General features: G+C 35.1%; 1 protein-coding gene across 4 annotated transcripts; it reads right to left on the reverse strand.

Annotated features, from left to right (window-relative positions):
- Positions 1-2,958: 2,958 nt before the first annotated feature.
- On the reverse strand, positions 2,959-20,253 carry LOC114241645 (transcription initiation factor TFIID subunit 6). Of its 4 annotated transcripts, none has more exons than XM_028172527.2 (13): positions 19,996-20,253; positions 19,671-19,921; positions 19,264-19,552; positions 18,785-18,936; positions 17,707-17,886; positions 16,617-16,786; positions 16,391-16,541; positions 14,585-14,757; positions 8,418-8,590; positions 7,514-7,629; positions 6,695-6,772; positions 4,983-5,072; positions 2,959-4,026 (listed from the first exon to the last, which is right to left on the reverse strand). In XM_028172527.2, exons 2-13 carry the CDS (start codon positions 19,905-19,907, stop codon positions 3,931-3,933), a joined length of 1,905 nt encoding a protein of 634 aa, XP_028028328.1. In that variant the 5' UTR covers positions 19,908-19,921; positions 19,996-20,253; the 3' UTR covers positions 2,959-3,930. The 4 variants fall into 4 exon arrangements, with proteins under 4 accessions (XP_028028328.1, XP_028028327.1, XP_028028329.1 ...); XM_028172526.2 differs by having other exon boundaries at positions 4,974-5,072; XM_028172528.2 differs by lacking the exon at positions 4,983-5,072.
- Positions 20,254-20,357: the final 104 nt, after the last annotated feature.

Consider the following 20,357-nt stretch of genomic DNA (forward strand, 5'->3'; position numbering starts at 1 on the left):
ATTATCTTATATTTACATTACACGCGGCACATACATCATTATTCTCTTTAGTAACTTATGAATTATTTGAAGGATACTTGTGTACTTTTCGTTACTGGTATAGAATGTTTTTAAATGTTAGAAGTCCTATCTTTAATTAGCAATAGCAAGAGTTAGTTTATAAAGAAACTTAAGTTTATCGTGCACACGCAAAACAAAGATATTTCAAGTATGTAGGTATAACGTTTTATGAATTTGAATCTAGAAAAAATTCTTCTGAGAGACATAACGTTTAGGCATTTATTAAATTCCTTTGTCCGTTGAATCGTTGAGTCGGGCGGGCGGGCGGCCACGCTCCCCACGCAAACGGTACAACCCACTTATCAATTCAGTCGAGTGGGCATTCATTCATTGTGAAGCATTGTACCTATTATGTGCAGATTCGGTGCCTTTTTAACGGAGCACGTTATCGACTTCTCGAACATGTTTCTTTTTAGAATAAACAACCTCATTGTACTTACGATTCTCCACTTAAAATATTCTGTGGGAATTTAAATGATACGATGTACTTAATTACATCTGTCGTTTATTCTATCTCTATTTTGAAGTGAAATGATTGAAGTAATCTTGACTTTTTCGATACAAAACTATTCTAGATTGCTTTTTTTTTATTTATTTTTTATTGCTTAGATGGGTGAACGAGCTCACAGCCCACCTGGTGTAAAATGGTTACTGGAGCCCATGGACATCTACAACGTAAATGCGCCACCCACCTTGAGATATAAGTTCTAAGATCTCAGTATAGTACAACAGCTGCCCCACCCTTCAAACTGAAACGCATTACTGCTTCACGGCAGAAATAGGCAGGGTGGTGGTACCTACCCGCGGGGACTCACAAGAGGTTCTACCACCAGTTTGCTTATAATATATGCTTACTATAATAATCCTGTGATACATTCTTATTTAAATTTAACAAATCATTTAAAATAGTAAACTCTGGTATGTCTGTATATTTAAGATAATTATTAAAAAATAGAAACGGTGACCTATAAAGTAAAAGAAACAAATCAGCAATTTATTAAATAGATAGTAATTTGTTGGCGCACATCTCCAGAACTGTTGCATAGACTTTTTTAACTTTATAGAGGTTTTTGAATTTGGAGCAAATTAAAACATTATAATCAAATGTTGTAAAAAGCTATAATCTATAATCATTTAAAGTATGAAAACTTTTAGCACCCTGGGGAAATAATTTACGCCAGTTTTCATCCTAGTGCTGAGCACGAGTGTTTCTCTTTTTTTTATTGCTTAGATGGGTGGGCGAGCTCATGGCCTACCTAGTGTTAAGTGCCGAGCCCATAGACATCCACAACGTAAATGCCTCTACTCACATTGAGAAATGAGTTCTAATATCTCACAACTGCACCACCTTTCGAACAGAAAATGCGAAATGAAAATGCTGCTTCAATGCAGAAATTGGCAGGGCGGTGGTACCTAATCGTTCGAACCAGTAATTATGTAAATTATAAAATTGCGGGTTTGATTTTTATTACACGATGCTATTCCTTCACTGTGTAAGTTAATCGTGAACATTTGTTATGTACGTATTTCATTACAAAAATTGGTACCTACCGGCGGAATTCGAACACAGGTGCATCGCTAGATATGAATGAACCGGACGTCTTATCCTTTAGGCCACGACGACTTCGGCACGATGATGATGGCTACAGGTGCTGAAATAATAGGTTGAGGAAAAAGTCTTTTCGTATTATAGTATGATTATAGAATGATCATTGTTCTATACTCTTCGTATATATACTGTGTTACTTATAATATTTTGTATTCAAGTTTAACAATATTTGCTATGTGTATGTGCATTATTATGATTCTCGTGTTGTATTTGTTATTTTATCTGTACTCATCACTTTTAATTATTATTCTCATAATACTCTCGCAGGTCTGCTGGAAGAGATTTCTTAAAGAAATAAGCAGTGACTTTGTACATAATTTTCCTATTACTCTCTACTATGTCTTCTTTATACTGTGTACAAAAAAAAAAAGAATATGTGTCAGCTTGTAACAAAACTCTTTTTGGCTATACTATTTGTATCTATCTGGCTGGTTTTGGTATCATTAAAACTAAATTTTAAAGAAGATAATTCCAAATTCAAATTAGGAAAATGTGTGATTTTTATTTATTTTTCGTACTGTCAAGATGAGTGAATCTAATGAAGAAATTCGATACATTTTAAAATTTTACTACAAAAAAGATAAAAATACAACGCAAGCCGCGAAAAAAATTTGCGATCTTTATGGACCTAGTGCAGTGTCTGTGAGAGTAGCACTTTGGTATAAGCGTTTTCAATCCGGAAATTTTGGTGTCAAAGATGCACGTCGCTCTGGTCGCCCTATTACAGATAAAATGCGAATAAAAAACATTTGAACTGAGTAAGTAAAATGGGTTAGCAAAAATCGGGTTACTCGAGGTTTTTATTTTTTTACTAGTTTTTTTTTGGTATGAAACTAACAAGTATTGTACCATTTTACAATCCTGATTAAATGCGAGAACTTTGAATGTCATTTGCCACGGCACTTTAGTACTTTTTTTTAAAGGAGGGCCTTTCAAAGTCGACAAATTTTGAAAATTTTAGATTCATAAATTAACAAGTAGTCTTCATTCTAGAAAACTTGGGGCAGTTGTATCATTATTTTCGACTGTGATTCTAGAAATGTATTTACGGTTCCAAAGTTTGTTCATTTAAGAACCATAATAATAAAAATTAACTAAAATAACCGAAAAATGGTTACAGTTTGACCAAATTTCTAGGTTTTTCTTAAACGCCCATAATTTGCAAACTGCACGAGATAGATTTTTTTTCTGATTTTTCTCATGAAGGTTACAATCAATCCCGTTTCGGCTTGACGTTGAGTTCTGGGACAGCCTGTGTATTTTTTTTTCCACAAAATAAAACTCAGTTATTATTTAAATCGCAGGTCATAGAGTTCGTACCATAAGCTTTATTTACAGCCAAATATTACATAATATCACATTTATTACTAAAAAAATCTTATGAAATTGCAAGGAGATACATTATTCAGACAACGGGTTAGTTGAATGAGTATCAAGTAATTCAGTAAAAAGGAAAAGGTTTCTTATTTACAAAAGTTATATTTTGTAGAGTAGTAAATTTGAGTGAAATGTCACGTGCTGTTTTTTTGCCAACAATACAGGTTGGCCAAGACTCTGCTATAGTAAGAAGCAGGCAAATTGATATAAAGTAAATGCTAAGTGCTAAGACTTACTCGTTTATAAAATTAATGCTATAAAAACACGTATGAAAACAAAGTAACTTGTCCAGTCTTGTCAAGTGCAGGCGAACCCCGTTAATTTATACATAAAAACCGATATTGGTAGACCAGCAATTAAGAGCAACAGTGAGGCTAGACCAGCGGTCGGGGAACCGGGGTAAATTACCCCAAATGGGATAAAATGAAATTTTAAGGAGTAAAAATGAAACTTTTATGAGTAAAAAGTATATATTGAAGTGAAACTTCTTTAGATTCATTGTGATTTCAAACTCGATGAAACGAAACGAAAAAAATTTTTTTTTTTCAAATTCAAAATTATCGTGGGTGCTATAATATTTTGGGGTGATAATTTAAAAAGTTCCCCGACCGCTGGGCTAGACTAATTGCTGCTTACAACTTGCCACTGCCTGCCTAAAACATGTATTGTTAACTTAACAGCTAGGTACATATTTAAAAAAAATATATAAATCATCAAATTTATTAGTTTAACATACCACCATAAACAACATATTGTCATGTTTACAATTATGAATAAATAAATGAATGCCAAGAAGTGTTTAACAAACAATTGGCAATAGTATTTTCTTATAATCAATTCTTCTTAGATTGTTTGATATAGGTGAAGTTGAGCTTCTGTGGCTGTCAGGCGAGATGAGAGAGGTCGTCTAGTTCAGGCGGAGGTTGTGGTCCGCCGCCCCCACGAGCGAACACGGGCTTCGCCACCACCGACACCGGTGCCTACAGTAAAAAATTTATATATTAAATACGAAATTTTTCGTGATCCAGAATTTATTTTCGCTCCTAACAAAAGTCCTAATATCGTACATTAGGATATACGATATAGTCATGTTGTCATGACTATTTTATAGGTAAGATCGTACAAAATAACGATTAAGGATTTTTGTACAATTAGAATTAATTATTGTTTTATTGATAGTGAATGAAAGTTAAAACATTTCAAACAAACAATTAAAAATTTAAATGAACAGTTATCTCCGGGAAGGTAGTTACACACTTAAAAAACTATTTCATCTTTCAATCGCAAATACAGAATGAAGCTCCCGTTAAATTAATCTATACCTGTAATGTGTAAATTATGTGCTAGTAATCATTTAGTATATTATATATTCTTACGAACAGGATACGATCGTGTTCTTGGTAAATTATTAATTTCGTGTTTTTTTTTTTATTTCTTCAAAAGGGAGAATTGTAGTAGGTACTTTTCGCTTCGTTAATATAATTAAAGAGATAAAAGACTGTGATGCATACAATACAACTCGCCTAGTATATCATTCAAATCCACCCAGAAAAGCAATAAAGAAAGCATCAAAGTGGTTCTATGATCCTAAAGAGTGTATGATGTATGTGTGTGCGTGTGCGTTTGCGTGTGTTTTGTGTGTGTGTGTGTGTGTGTGTATTTTGTGTGTGTGTGTGTATTTTGTGTGTGTGTGTATTTTGTGTGTGTGTGTATTTTGTGTGTGTGTGTATTTTGTGTGTGTGTGTATTTTGTGTGTGTGTGTTGTCTGTGTTGTGTTGTGTGTGTGTTGTCTGTGTTGTGTTGTGTGTGTGTGAATTTTGTATATGCGTGTGTGTGTGTTTTATGTATACGTGTGTGTGATTTTTGGGTACGTGTGCCTGTGCGTGGTGATGTGTTTGTGCGTGTAGTGTGGGTGCGCGTCACAAACCTGGCTGACCTGTCCTTGGTTGTGCTGCGGCTGCACTCCGACGACCATCACCTTCTGCGCTGCGCCGCCCGGCGCCGGTCCGCTCGTCACCACCACCGACTACACGTGCACAACCCACACGCTTAACTACTACGCCTTCGTGTGACGCTACGTTGCGTACGTATTACGCTTATTAGAATCCATAGCAAAAACGTTTCGTTTTACGTTAAATATGCATCTCTCCAGCAGGCTGATGATGATGATGCATATCTTTATGATAACATAAAATTTGCGTATGACAACCATGACATACGTTGTATGTTCGGCGTATTCCGTCGTTTTTTTTTTAAGTTGTGTTTTTAAGTTAAAAATGATTTATTTTTTATTGTAAAATTGGTTTATTATTATTTATTTATATTAACAATGATTACTATTTGAAATGTCGAAAATGTAATCGAATGCAATAATTCAGTTTTTATTTCCCTGAACTTACACGGTAAAATCTCTTGATTGCGTAAATATGCCGCGAATAATGAAATCTTTAGCCGCGCATATAGGAATTGGAACATGTCGCATTTTTTTTAATCCGCAAATAGTGAAAACGCGAATGATGGAAGCCCGAGTAATGAGCTTTTACTGTACAAAACCGTCCTGTGTGATTCATTGATTAATACAGAGCCTAAGCTGCGAGGACTACTAACACGAAATTTTGGCAAATAATGAATTATATGCTGTAAGCAAGATTTATTTATTTCACCCATGCATAAAATATGGCTCAGAAATAAACGCACTTGTATATTGGTGTTTTTCAAATTTTCACTCTAAAAAGGGGTAAAAAATTACACATGGGAAGTTCGTAAGTTTAGAAACATGAAACTCAACATTAAAGCTTCTTATGTAATATTTAGGAAATAATATATGACAATGTCCTCCTCATTTACCCGTGCGAAGTCTGGGGACTAGGATCTCGTAAGCCGTACGTAACTATATTATTATATACATATATTTATTTTTTGTTTTAATTAATGAAGAATTATTTTAGTACTAATATTTTAGTTATTTTAGTAATAGTACCTTAGTTATCAGTTCAAATCAATTTAAGCGATCGAATATTTAAAACATTGTTTTTATTTGAAATGACTCAGAAGTTGTTATATTTATCAAAACAATTTTGTTGTTCTAACAACAAAAGTATATCATATTTCTTTTGATTGACAAAAAAATTACAACGCGTATCTAGTAAATAAGTGTAGCTTTGTACTATTCTTAATAACTTCAAAAACAACCCGACGTTCCTATTAAAAGTAGTTGCTTATAGTTTTTTTTTTGTTTTTAAACCAACATACGTCATGTAATTCCGTGCAAAATTTCAAATTACAAATATTTGATATTCTCATGCTTTTTGTGAGGACTCATGCTACGTCTACCTTTTTGTGCAGTTTACCATTTCTTGATTTAAGTAAACCAGCCTTGTGGATAAATCCAGATTGCGGACCATACCGTCCAAGATTAGCTTAGGACATCACACCTCTCAAAAAACTAGTCTTATCGTGAACGTTCAAAGGATATCCAAGACTCGTTAACAATACAAAGGTGTCGTGAACTATGTTAAACTTAGACGATATGTCAGCAATATACCTAAAACGTCCAAAAGACAACATCAAGCTCAGGTCCAAGATGCTCCGGTCTATTCTAAATTTCTCACTCATTCGTGTTACATTGCTGGTTTAGTTAATGCATACCTGAACGTTTTGACTCCTCACTATGGTTGGCTGCGAGCTGTGAACTACGATGTGCCCCGTACCGCTCGAAGATTGAATCTGATTTGAACAAAACCAATCTTTCGATATTTAATTACGATCGATTCGGATTATCGAATCACTCTCGGAAAAACGTTTACTATACATACAGGGTGTTGTTTGACACACGACTGTGTTAAATCAAAATTTTATTTTATTAATCTTCTAATATTCGAGATAACTTTTAAAACAAAACAAAGGTGCACAAATTACATAAAAAGCCCAACATAATTGAGAAGAATCTTTTATTTTATACTTTTTTTTATGGCTTAGATGGTTGGACGAGCTCACAGCCCACCTGGTGTTAAGTGGTTACTGGAGCCCATAGACATCTACAACGTAAATGCGCCACCCACCTTGAGATATAAGTTCTAAGGTCTCAAGTATAGTTACAACGGCTGCCCCACCCTTCAAACCGAAACGCATTACTGCTTCACGGCAGAAATGGGCAGGGTGGCGGTACCCAAGATGGGTGGCGCATTTACATTGTAGATGTCCATGGGCTCCAGTAACCACTTAACATCAGGTGAGCTGAGTTCGTCCACCCATCTAAGCTATAAAAAAAAAAAAACCACTCGCGCGGACTCACAAGAGATCCTACCAAGTAACAATGTATACTTGTATTCTAAACACTCTAATTAGTAATTGTTGACAACGATTGTTAATTAAATTTTTGTAATATTTATGTATTTTCATAAGTGTAGTATGGTCACCTTAGTATTGTATTGTAATTTTTTAATTTTTTTTTAATTTTTAATATACCTGGGTAGGTTTTTGCTGAGACGCGACAATGACAAATTTCTGTGGCGGCGGAGTAGACGGGGCCGGTGATTGTGGCGTCGATGACGCTATCACCAGGTTACGAGTGGTCACTGTTTCTGTAAAAACCAATGTTACTTTAAGTTTTCTCTTCATACCTTTGTTCCAAATTTAAAATCTTCTGTGTGACATTTTAGGCCAAAACGATGTTTTCATATATTAAGAAAGTCATTTTTAATACATCTACTCGGCAAATACTCCGATGTGCGTATCTCAATACAAATTTCACTATATTACGCGTCAATCTTAAAAAATCCTAAGTGCCGGTTTGCATTTTATTGTAGAACAAAGTATCCTATGTGCTAAAGAAATGTTTGCATTTTTTTTCTTTTCAGGAGGTGGTTTTAATCGATTTTCTCGAAAACTACATTAATACACATAGGAGGTTTCAAATTTGCAACGACGATATATTGCTTATAGGAACACTCACACAAGCAAATCTTTCATTCAACTGATACAAAAAAAAACCTAAAATTACATTTTTAACTCAAACAACTTCATTGTTTTATTGAAAGTGAAGTTTAAATTTAATCCTGGGTTAACAATTATTTTTTCGGAAAATCGATTTTCGTGCGTGATATTTTTTGTAATTACCAGTCTAGTGTTAGCAACACTCCTGGCTTGAGCCCGGTTAGCTCACCTACACGTCAAGGCGAAGCTGAAATAGCCTCTCAAGGTTAGCAGCATCATCATCATTCTTTCCTATTACCCTCTGCTGGGGTCGAATCAAATCTTTCCATTTACATCGGTCTTGGGCAGTCTGTCCTAACTCCTCCCACGTCATGTCCAAGACACCTAGCTCCTGCTCCACTAGCAGGCTAGCAGCATAGGTAGGAAAAAAACTTACCAGTCTTTGTAGTATGCGATATATTGGAAGGCGAAGGCGAGGGCGCGGTAGGCAATAGGGGCGGCGTGCAGGTGACTACCGCCACGGCGCCTCCTGCGGTACTGCACGAGGGAGACGAGCGTATCTTGCTGACGGCTTGTTGGAGACTAGGACCCAGGTACCCGAAGTCGCGCCTGTCGCAATCATTTTTAATAGTTTCAAAACTAAGTTAAGTTTTATGAAATGTATTTTTTTATCTCTCTTTTCTTAACTTGTAGAGGAATTAGTTGTTTTTATTAAAATATTGGATATGAATAAATATGCTTGGCTTTCACTATCGATTAGATCATTACATTCTCATATTAATTATTGTGTCGCCAGAGCAAACTACGAACACACTTCTTTAGAAAATAGCGCAATAAAACCTTATGCTTTCGACTCGTCCATGACAAAGCAAGTAATGGCTTACAAAGTAGACCAATTATATGGGTCGTCTATCATAAACTGAGCCACAGTAGCGTTTTGTGTTAAGTCAATAAAATTACAAATCATTTTATGTCTAGGCAAAAAAAAAAGTTTTAAATCTTGCCAGACATTTTCCTCCGATATTTGTAATTTCTTTTTTTATTGCTTAGATGGGTGGACGAGCTCACAGCCCACCTGGTGTTAAGTGGCTACTGGAGCCCATAGACATCTGCAACGTAGACGCGCCACCCACCTTGAGATACAAGTTCTAAGGTCACAGTATAGTTACAACGGCTGCCCCACCCTTCAAACCGAAACGCATTACTGCTTCACGGCAGAAATAGGCAGGGCGGTGGTACCTATCCGCGCGGACTCACAAGTGGTCCTACCACCAGTAATTACGCAAATTATAATTTTGCGGGTTTGATTTTTATTACACGATGTTATTCCTTCACCGTGGAAGTAAATCGTGAACATTTGTTGAGTACGTATTTCATTAGAAAAATTGGTATCCGCCTGCGGGATTCGAACACCGTTGCATTGCTTCAACACGAATGCACCGGATTTCATATCCTTTAGGCCACGATGGTATTTTAATCTATACTAATATATATCTACAATAGTTTTTACGGATGTTCCGTTATAACATAATATATACCTAGTCAGGTCATAAATTCTGTCACATGTTTAATGTAAAATAATTGAAACAAGTTTATTCATTATGTAACCATTCATATACCAAAATGAACTTAACAAAACATAGATTCTTATGACACTAAAGTTTAGTTAAAATGACCTCCGTGATTTGAATACAGGCCTTCAATCTGCGCGGCCAGTCGTCTATCGCAGCACGAACGAGGTCCATGTCAATATCGGCGGCTGCCTTAATCAAGGATGTCTTGAGTGACTCCAAATTGGGATGAGGCTTTGAGCACGCCTTTTCCTCCAAGTGTTGCCATATCTTGTAATCTAACGGATTCAAATCTGGACTGGAGGAGGGCCAGTCTTCGTGCCGGATGAAGTCGATTTCACGCGCCGCCAGCCAGTCTTGTGTGCTCTTCGCTCTATGAGCTGGCGCCGAATCTTGTTGGAATACGCAGTGCTTGTTATTGAACATGGTATGAGAAACAGGTTCCACAAGGTTCGTCAGGACTGTATTTTGATACACAAATGCATTCGTTTTTACACCTTTCTCACAAAAATGTACCTCTGTTAAGCCCCAATAAGAAACTCCCAACCATACCATGAGCGAGGATGGAAAATGACCTCGTTGGACACGCGGAATACGGTTGCTCGCTTCTTCACTACTGTGTGCGTACACCTCATCATTTTGTTTGTTGTAGCTCTCTTCTACGGTAAAAAATTTTCATCCGAAAAAAGATTTTCCCGATATTTTTTTCCCGCGTACCGCTTCAACAAAGCGCGGCATCTCTTCAGTCTCAGTTCCATTAGACGAGCATTCAAACGATATCCTATTTTAACACCCTTTTCACCGTGGTTCTGCTTAACCCCATCTGAAGGGCCAACAGTTTCTGCTTACGTTTGGGATTTCTTTGAATTCGCGCCTTCAAGCTTTTATCACTGCTGGAGTCCTAACAGACCGAGGGCGACCACTTCTTGACCTGTCATCTACACTAGAGTCTTCATTGTATCGTTTGATGGTACGATAAACGAAGCTTTTGGCTATAATCAAATTTTTCAGTATGTTAAAAATTTGAATTGGCGCGTAACCGCAACGATGCAACGCAATAACTGCAACACGGTCTTCTTTAACCCTTAATTTGGCTCAGTCCGCTACAACGAACAATTAAATAAATAAAATCTGGTGGGTCTATGAAAACTTCTATACGGCTTAAATATCTAACAAAAACTTTAAAATGTATTTCTATTATGGTAAAAAAAATAAAATTCTTATTTGGTAATCTTGTATCTGTGATTTTGAGACAAAATGTTGACGAAGCACAAGCCATCCGTTTTACTCAAAGTATTTATAATATTTTATAAAGGTTTTACTAATAAATGTGCACGTTTGTTTACTGAAATAACTTTGTAATATTGTAATTTATTAAATTACTTATAGATCTTGTAATTTTTTATGGTTTTGGTGACTTTTTTTACTAAAAACAATGTTTGTCCGCCACAGCGAACAAAATCAATTTCATAAATATTTAGTGTTTGATTGATTTGTCCGCCACAACGAACATTGCCAAAGTTATTGCGGGCTTAGCATGTATTGGGATGATTACTAATATTTTACCTAATTATTAAATTTACATATTTATTTATACTTATTTGCAAGAAATTGATGCAGGTAAGGAAAAGGAAATGAAGAAGAAGGAGAGAGGTGCATTTTCAGAATCGACATGCGATAATAACTGCCTATCTGTTGTTCGGTGGAACGATAATAAGGCTGTTACGTTTATAAGCACATGCGTAGCTAGGAACCCCATCGAAAAAATTCAAAGATATTGTAAGGACTCGCGAAAAAATGTTGACGTGCAATGTCCTCAAAGTACGTCAATATAACAGGAATATGGGAGGTGTAGATCTTGCAGACATGCTGATATCATTGTACAAAATAGCTTTCAAAAGTAGAAGGTAGTACTTAGGTATTTTTGCACAAATAGTTGATATTTGCCTGAATAATGCTTGGCTTGTTTGTCGAGTCCAGCGCGGGCTTGGAAGTAAAATTTCCCTAAAGGTTTTTTTTAGACATCAGGTATATGAAAACCTATTTTTGCCCAATCGAAGTGCCAAAAGAATGTAAGAGAACACTCCAAAATAAACAAATCTTTCGCAGCAAGACCTTCAAGCCCTGTAAAATATAATGATGTAGGTCATTTCCCGTCAATTATGGATGAAAGACGTTGCAGATATTTGCCAGAAAAAATGTTTTTTTTTGTATTTATACATTTTGTATTTTTACACATTACTGACATTGCGTTAAAATGCAATGTCAAACTTTGTTTTGTAACTGGCAAAAATGCCAGAAACTGTTTTCTTAATTTTCGTACTAAATTAGATGTGTAAATGTCATAACTAAATACTTTTTTATTATAGCTGTCCACAAAATACTTCAACTTTTTATTTACCGCATATTTAGTACTGTCCGCTACACCGGACATGTATATTTATGACTCCTTCATAACATAATTGTCAATGATCGCCACAGCGGACATTGATTATCTCAAAAATGGGAAATGATATATTTTATTTATTTATTTTACAGAGATCCTAATGTCTATACAGACATAGGAAAATAACAGAAATTTAAAAAAATTTGAAAAAAATTCTTGCCAAATTAAGGGTTAAGCGTCCACTCCATATTTAAAAATGAGTAAAATTTTAAAATTCATTCATTTTTATTTTCATGAACAATTCGAAATTCGAATTCAATAAACTTTTTTGTGGCCAGCATTCTAAAAGAATAGTTTTTACTGTGTGACAATACTTATGACCTGACTAGGTAGGTTAATATTTATATGAGCGTTGGACTCCCTAATAATAATGACAATAAATAATAATGTTAATTTTAAATGCCCAGCGAAGCGGGAGAGTACGGCTAGTTATTTATAAAAAGACATTGCAAATGAACACGACAATTACTAGTGAACGGCAATAGCTCTTCTTCTACTTTATTATTCAATAAAAATCGAATAGTTTTTATTCTAACCTTTTCTCTGTAATTGAAAGAGGACATGCGATGTAAAAAACGTTTTGTTAGCGTGATATGTCATTCTTATTACCTACTTTATTTTGTATTAAAATGTCAGATTGTAGGTAATTTTTCTAACGTTATATTAAAATAAATATACGTGTAACGGCTTTAATGGGACTTTTAAGTATGACAATGACTAACAGAAGTACAAATCACTAAAATATTCTAGAAGTATTTTTAAAGCTGTTAAATAAAAACTTGTTTATTTGCGAACTTGAATAAAACAGTATACTTGAATCAAATCAAACCCGCAAAATAATTTGCGTAATTACTGGTGGTAGGACATCTTGTGAGTCCGCACGGGTAGGTACCACCGTCCCGCTTATTTCTGCCGTGAAGCAGTAATGCGATTCGGTTTGAAGGGTGGGGCAGCCGTTGTAACTATACTGAGTGAGACCTTAGAACTTATATCTCGAGGTGTGTGGCGCATTTACGTTGTAGATGTCTATGGGTTCCAGTAACCACTTAACACCAGGTGGGCTGTGAGCTCGTCCACGTATCGGTAGCAATAAAAAAAAAAACTGATATAGATCTGATATATCTATAATATAATGTATGTCTTTGTATGTAATTTATCTATGTAAATCTGATATAAAAAAATGTTCATAGATATGTAATCATTTCACTTGGATATTTTTGGACTAAAAATTAACGTAATTTTAAATGTGGCTTTCATGAAAAAAAAAATTACATAGTGTAGCATTCCAACCGCATTCTATGCTATTTTTGGAATAAGAGGGTATGTATGCCGGGATTCTGCTGGACCGATTCTTATGATAATTTTTGCATTGCACTTGTGTGTCCCTGGACAATTTCAAATTACAATTGGACCCGTTAAGTCTTTATTATTATTATCAGGAAACCCACTGAGTTTCCCGCCGGATCTTCTCAGTGGGTCGCCTTTCCGATTCGGTGGTAGATTCTGCGGAGCACGGCTCTTGCTAGAGTTTGTGCTAGCAACGTCGTCAGGTTTGAGCCCCGTGAGCTCACCTACTAGTTAAGGTTCCGCTTATATAGCCCTTCAAGGCTATCAGCTTAAGTAGGAAAAAAATAAAATATCAGGATAAGACAATTTCCGGGCCCACTCATAAAATATATATATACTATTATCAATATTGTCGTATATATATATACTCATCTCATAATTACATTATATAGAATCATCACAAGTAAAATCAAACGCGAATGGTTGGGATAGTAATTCTTCATCAAGAACAGTGTATGATACTCCGTCACTCATATTATTATCAACAATATTTCGAGTTAATTTTTCGAGGTCCACAATGTAATTAAGATACAAAATAAACATCCATTCAGCATACCGACTAGAGGCAAATGTAGCAATAAAAAAAAAAAGTGGTTAGCTGATGGTCTCAAACACACCTGTATAACTAGTACCTATGCTCAGACGGATAGCAGAAACCATGTAGCGAAAAAAAAAAAAGAAATCTATATAAAAATATTTCCAATTTATAGAGGAAGAAAAAAATACTATTAAGCACCATGTTCTTCTGTGTTTAATCACTGATATTCTTTTTGTTCATTAGCTATTTATTGAAGATCTTTAGACTTTTTTTTGACATTGTTTATTTTCTAAACGTCAATAAGAAATAAAGAAAATGTTATACAGTACCCGGCGATAAATATTACACATCGACCGTGGGAAAGAGACGGTTAATTTTTGCTTTGTAGAGCGTTATATCTATCGCACATTACCTAATTGACATTTAATCTCCATCGATACGGGATCGTTGGTGTTTCATCGCACACAGATAACGCTCTACAATAATAACAAAATTAGACGACAGTCTCTTTCTAAATATCGATATGCCGATATCGATATAAATATTTATTGCCTGGTACCTGTACCTAGGTATATAAAATTAATCTAAATTTTTAGGTGTCAATACATATGCGCGAATATCGACGATCACTGACCGGACATGAGTAATAAAATGTTCGATAGGAAATCAACAGGACGATTCGTGTATAAGACGTGACTGACTTGTAGTCTTCGGGTTGGTCGGGCGGTTGCCGCAGTTGTCGGACGACGGGGGCCAGGACCTTCAGCAGCTGGTGCTTGAGGTTGCCGGCCGCCAGTCGGTCCGCGCCACCGATACCGCTCAGCGCGCCCTCCACGCGCTCTCCCAACCAACGCACGCGCGGCAGAATGAACACCTGTAAAAAAGGCGTCATCTTACCAGATCTAACATGAATCGCCAGATTATCACGCCTACGCAGGGTCGGATTGAAACATAATACTGCTCCTCGGTACCGGAAAAAAATCTGCTGGTAGGACCTCTTGTGAGTCTGCGCGGGTGGGTACCACCGCCCTGCCTATTTCTGCCGTGAAGCAGTAATGCGTTTCGGTTTGAAGGGTGGGGCAGCCGTTGTAACTATACTGAGATCTTAGAACTTATATCTCAAGGTGGGTGGCGCATGTACGTTGTAGATGTTTATGGGCTCCAGTAACCACTTAACACCAGGTGGGCTGTGAACTCGTCCACCCATCTAAACAATAAAAAAAAACCGTGCCAATACTGGAATTTTACCTAAACTTATAATTTATATACTTTATTTTTCAAAATTAGGATGACTAATTTATTGCGGAAACTTTATCATATGTCATATACAGTCAAAACCGTTTACTGCGACATCGTTTAATACAACATGCCGGTTATAATAACCAAGAACAAAGGTCCCGGCTGAATGCCATATGACCGCCTTATTAAAAATATTGCTTTCTACGACATTGGTAATAACGACATACCTCATAAAACGACCACATTTAACTAATATTTCGGAGAATTAGATCTGTTAGAACGACCGGCTAAGCTGTATTGTAAACAATTTGCATAGGTATCCACATTTGTCTTCAATGGATTTTAAAATCAGGAAAGAAAACAATAGGATTTAGTTTAGTGTAGGGTCTTTTCTAATTCTTAGAAACAAAACACGTGCTTGCGGTAGAGTCACAGCCCGCTTCTTCATATCTCTTCAGTTAGTTTGTTAACTTTGTTACTTATCTATACACAAGACACACCAAAACTTTGTGGAGTTATTCGTGAAACTTTCAAAATGTCTCTAAGAAAAGAAAACAAATTAATATTGAAGAAAAATCGCGTATTATGTAAATATATTTTTCCAATAATCCCTATCGATTTGTTTGTACTTGCACGATACACATTGAACATCACCGGTTGTTACGACTATCGGTTTTTACGACTGAATATGAGCAGTCCCTTCGATGTCGTTATAACAGATTTTGACTGTATTTCAAAAACATAAATAAGTATATTTTTTTTTCTAACAATTACAAATTTTGACTAAGGGTGACTCATAATTATTACATAAAAAAAATAACTAATTATTTTTCTTTAATTACAGAAAATAGAAAAATCGATTATTATTTTAAATCTCCAAGGAAATAAATTGATTAAATCATTTTGATTATTAATTTTTACCAAAAGTGGCAAAATTATAATTGACAAATAATGGATGAATTGAATTTCTTGAATTATCAATTAAAAAGGAAATTATTAATTATTAGAATTAATTAATTATATTGAGCAATCTTGATAAAACTAAAAAAAAATACTTTAAAAATTGTGCCGCCCTAAAAAATATGCCGGCCTGGGCACTTGCCCCGACTGCAACTAGTTTAAATCCACCACTGCGCCTACGTGTCTGGGCCGCGGGTACACAGCCATCAAATTCAACTAAAGACCCGGCGTGCATAAGTTAATTCACGCACGACAATGTTTATCCCGCCTATGTAGAGGGCGCTGCGTGACGGCGTTAGTTTACTCACTTTAACGACTTCGGGGCCCAGCTCTGCCAATCCTTGCACGGCTCCATACAGCGACGCGAGAGGAGTCTTCTCCGATTCCTTCATGCTCGCCATAGAAGGACCCGTTTCGTTGTTTGTTTGTGAAGGGCATTGGAGGGCTTTCGCGAACAACCTGAGCGCAAAGAATTTTCGTATAGTAACTACCAGATACATTGTGTGACTTTAAAATTTATTCAAACTAAAATACCTGGTGACTCTCGTTTGTAGATTATTGGTTGAAGTATTGAATGTTTTGCATATCTGAGCCATGAGTCGCGCGGCGAAATCTCGCAGGGCCCAGTGGTTATCCATCTCGGGACGAAGGCACAGCTGTCGTGATACTATGCATGTCGACACGGACGGAATCAACTCGTGTAACTGCCCAAACAATACAATTTACTTATTAAATCTGCAATTACCTATAGACATGTATGAGTATCAAATATTGAAGCGTGACCGTAGAGAGAATGGCCTATGGACTCTTATGCCATGGTCTAGATTGGACAGATAACATTTTGTCTAGAAAATACGCATCTAAGACGTGTTTACGAATGAATCCTACAATGCGGGAATAATATTGGTCTCCTGTATGATCATAAAATATAAACCTCCAATTTTATGATGTGCAACTGCGAAACGAGTGTCAAGACGTATTAGTGGGCATGCACCGCCTTATTTTTATTAAGCAGTATCGTTTTATTCGCCGTTTAAGCGACATTTCGTTTAATACGCGACACATTTAATTTTATCTTTGTAATTCGGTGTATTCGTGACATTTATCTTTGTAATTCGGTGTATTCGTGACATTTATCTTTGTAATTCGGTGTATTGTTGTAATCTTGTATTATGTTCGGTTTTAATGAACTTCAATTAATTAGCTTTACTCCATTCAAATAGCTCAAGAAGTTTTTTTTTAATGATATTTTTTCCCCATTTTTTATCTTTAAATGGTTCTCCTCTGTAATGTTGCAAAAATGTTGCTTAAACCAAATTGCCTTTCATCCTTTGATATACATTCTTCTCGTTGACTAAACTTAATGAAGATATACATACTACTTTTATATTCATTAATTGAAGTAAAGACACTGCAATAAAAAGTGGAAAATCCCAACATGGATGTCATTCACATTGTGGAATATACAAGCTTGCATGATCAAAGTGAATAAATAATGTAAGTACACATTTATTGAATTTGAAATTTAATGATTTTTATCTTGAGACTCAATTCACAGTTTCAACATTTGATAACGTGACGAAGGTTCTCCATAATTTTGTTATTAATAGGAATAACTACTCACATATTTTTCCAAATATAGTGACTGGTTATCAAGTAGTGCCTTAACCATTCGCATCAGGTAAATGAGAAGAGCCAGATTATTTTGTACAACATTAACCTTCACACCTTCAGATATGAATGTACACATTCTAGGCAACATCTCGTGTAGTCCTGGGTCACAAGCTAAGGACTGGAGCGCTTCCTGCAAGATGAAGAAATTTGTAAAGCAGAATACAAAATTAATTTTTTTCAATTATTTCTGATCTTGCACAAATAGAATAACATACATATAGGATATCTAAACCTATTAGAAAATTCTATACTTTGTAAAAAGAATAGTTGGTGAACTCTGCCACCAGTTATATATTTAGTGAGTTAGGTCTTGTTTAGACTACACTTGAACAGCAATGGAAAGTTAAATATAGACATCTAGACAAAACTTTCGATTTTTTACTATATGAAAACAATTTCTGGTAAAAGTTTTTGTGGCACCAACATTTAACTTCTTCAGGAAGAGACATGCGGATATTGAAATATTTAAGCCATAAAATAATAGCAAAACTGCAAAATTATGTTCTAAAAAAATTACTAATTTTAAGCATTGAAATTATTGAACAGACAGACCATTGAATTTTTTGCTGAGGTTTTTTAAATACTAATTTCATTTTACTGATTTACTGACACTTGTTTAATGAGGCAAAATACCATTCAATCATTCAATTCACCAAGTTTGTCTTCAAAAGTCACATTAAATAAGTTCAATGGAAAGAGCTGGATGTATCACCTTCCAGATATATATAGTTATAGTTCAAGGCTTACATTCAGCTTTTCAACAAAACTTGTTAAAATTGTATTGAAGATATCAAATAATATATTACTCTATACTTATTCACCTACAATATGGATATGGTTTTCCATAATAATATTGTGAAATAGTTTCTTTCAATATATCTACTATAAATATAATTATGTAATGTATTTAATGAGAAGATATGCTACTTTTTAAGATTCAATATTAAATGGAAGAAAAAAGTTATATATATTATATAAAAATTTATATATCATTGTTTTTTTTTCTTTCTATCAGACTAGTTACTTACAGCACGTCTCGTTTCATCACTGCCAACACAGGCCTCTGTGATTTCTTTATAATAGAGCTGCTGTTCAACACTCAATTCATGGGTAGCAAGCTGTTTAACATGCACAGATTCTGATGCTTTCAATCTTGCTGCTTTGCCACATATAGGTTTACCTGTAATATTTATATTTATAAAAAAATATTATCTTTCACACCTGCATAGTATCGCTTTTTTTTTTAATTGTAGCAGTGGTAAAAAAATGCGGTTATGATTCCAATGTTTATTCCTATACGTATATTTGTGTCAAAATATCATTTGCAATAATCTCTTGAAAATACTAAATAACTTGTTACTTGTGTACTTTAATTCAGATAATTCAATCAGAATCCATATTAAGCCCTACCAATTATATTCTTCCAATTTTGTATCTTTTCTACCATAAGTAAAATTAATTAAACCCTGTGATATTCCTATCAAAACAACTGTTATAGTTATCTAACCTGCAGAATCTTTATTGCTTGGTTTACTCAGTTTACTTATTGGATCAACAGATTCAAGTTTCTGAGCTTCTTTTGAAAGCGGTGGTGGATTTTCAGGTACTGTTGGTTGAACCCCATCCACACTTAGCCAATGTGCACGAACAGATACATCCAATGGAACCTTTGGAGGTGGTGCTGATAGAATCTCCGAGAGATCTATCTCTTTTTCTTCAATGAAATGGAGTTCTCTACCTCCTCCAGATGCGAACCTAAATGGCAGCGAATCAGGCTGAATAAATCCATATTGACACTAAAATGAATGAAATAATATAATGAATTAAAAAAATATATTGTTAATTTATCATAGGAGACCATGGAACACTTAAAGCCATATTTAAATATTGCTTTAACTGAAGATATTAAAATACCTCATTGTTTTTTATCTTCAGGGCATGATCTATATCTGTAATGGAAAGTTTTTGTCTCTTTGAGTGATGCATGAACTTCATGGCATCTTGAACAATCACTTTCAAGCGATATGTAACATCATCAGCGAGTTCCTTAGCAGCGTCATCGCCAAGAGTGGCGATACCAACACTCTCTGCTATCACTTTCATGGAATCCAACGTTAACGAAGATCCATAAGCCAATTCTGAGTCGCCCATGATAGAAATTAAATCTATAAAAAAATAAGGTTTTGGTTTATGAAAGTTGTTAAAGTTCTCAATTCAATCAAAGGGAGCATATGAATACCTTTAAGATACGTTGACTACAGCATTAAACAATGATTTATCACCAAATTGGTTACGATTACGATAGACCCCTTGTATCACTGTATTCTTTGGGTTAATCTTTAATTTTTTATTCCTGATTTTTTCCTGTTGTGATAAGGTAAAGTTAATTAATGTAGATAAGTAGGTAGGTACGTACCTATATACCCTAATTTATTTACTATTTGGATAAAAGTAGACATTCTACCATAGATTTTTTTGGTACAACATATTCTTCTTCTTAGTTTTTGGATCCGGCACGGTTTGTGCATTAGCCAGCGTCAAGTAATAAGATTTTTAGGAATCGCCGTTTTAAGTAGGTATTTACAGTTTATGAATAATAAA

Source organism: Bombyx mandarina, chromosome 15 (assembly GCF_030267445.1).
Source record: "Bombyx mandarina strain Sakado chromosome 15, ASM3026744v2".
Classification (NCBI taxonomy): Eukaryota; Metazoa; Arthropoda; class Insecta; order Lepidoptera; family Bombycidae; genus Bombyx; species Bombyx mandarina.

Coding starts and splice junctions, on each gene's coding strand:
- LOC114241645 (XM_028172526.2), bottom strand. CDS start 19,907: ATGGGCGACTCAGAATTGGCTTATGGATCTTCGTTAACGTTGGATTCC. Junction 19,553..19,670: donor TGAAGATAAAAAACAATGAG/GTATTTTAATAT, acceptor CATTCATTTTAG/TGTCAATATGGATTTATTCA. Junction 4,027..4,973: donor ACCAAGGACAGGTCAGCCAG/GTTTGTGACGCG, acceptor TTTTTACTGTAG/GCACCGGTGTCGGTGGTGGC.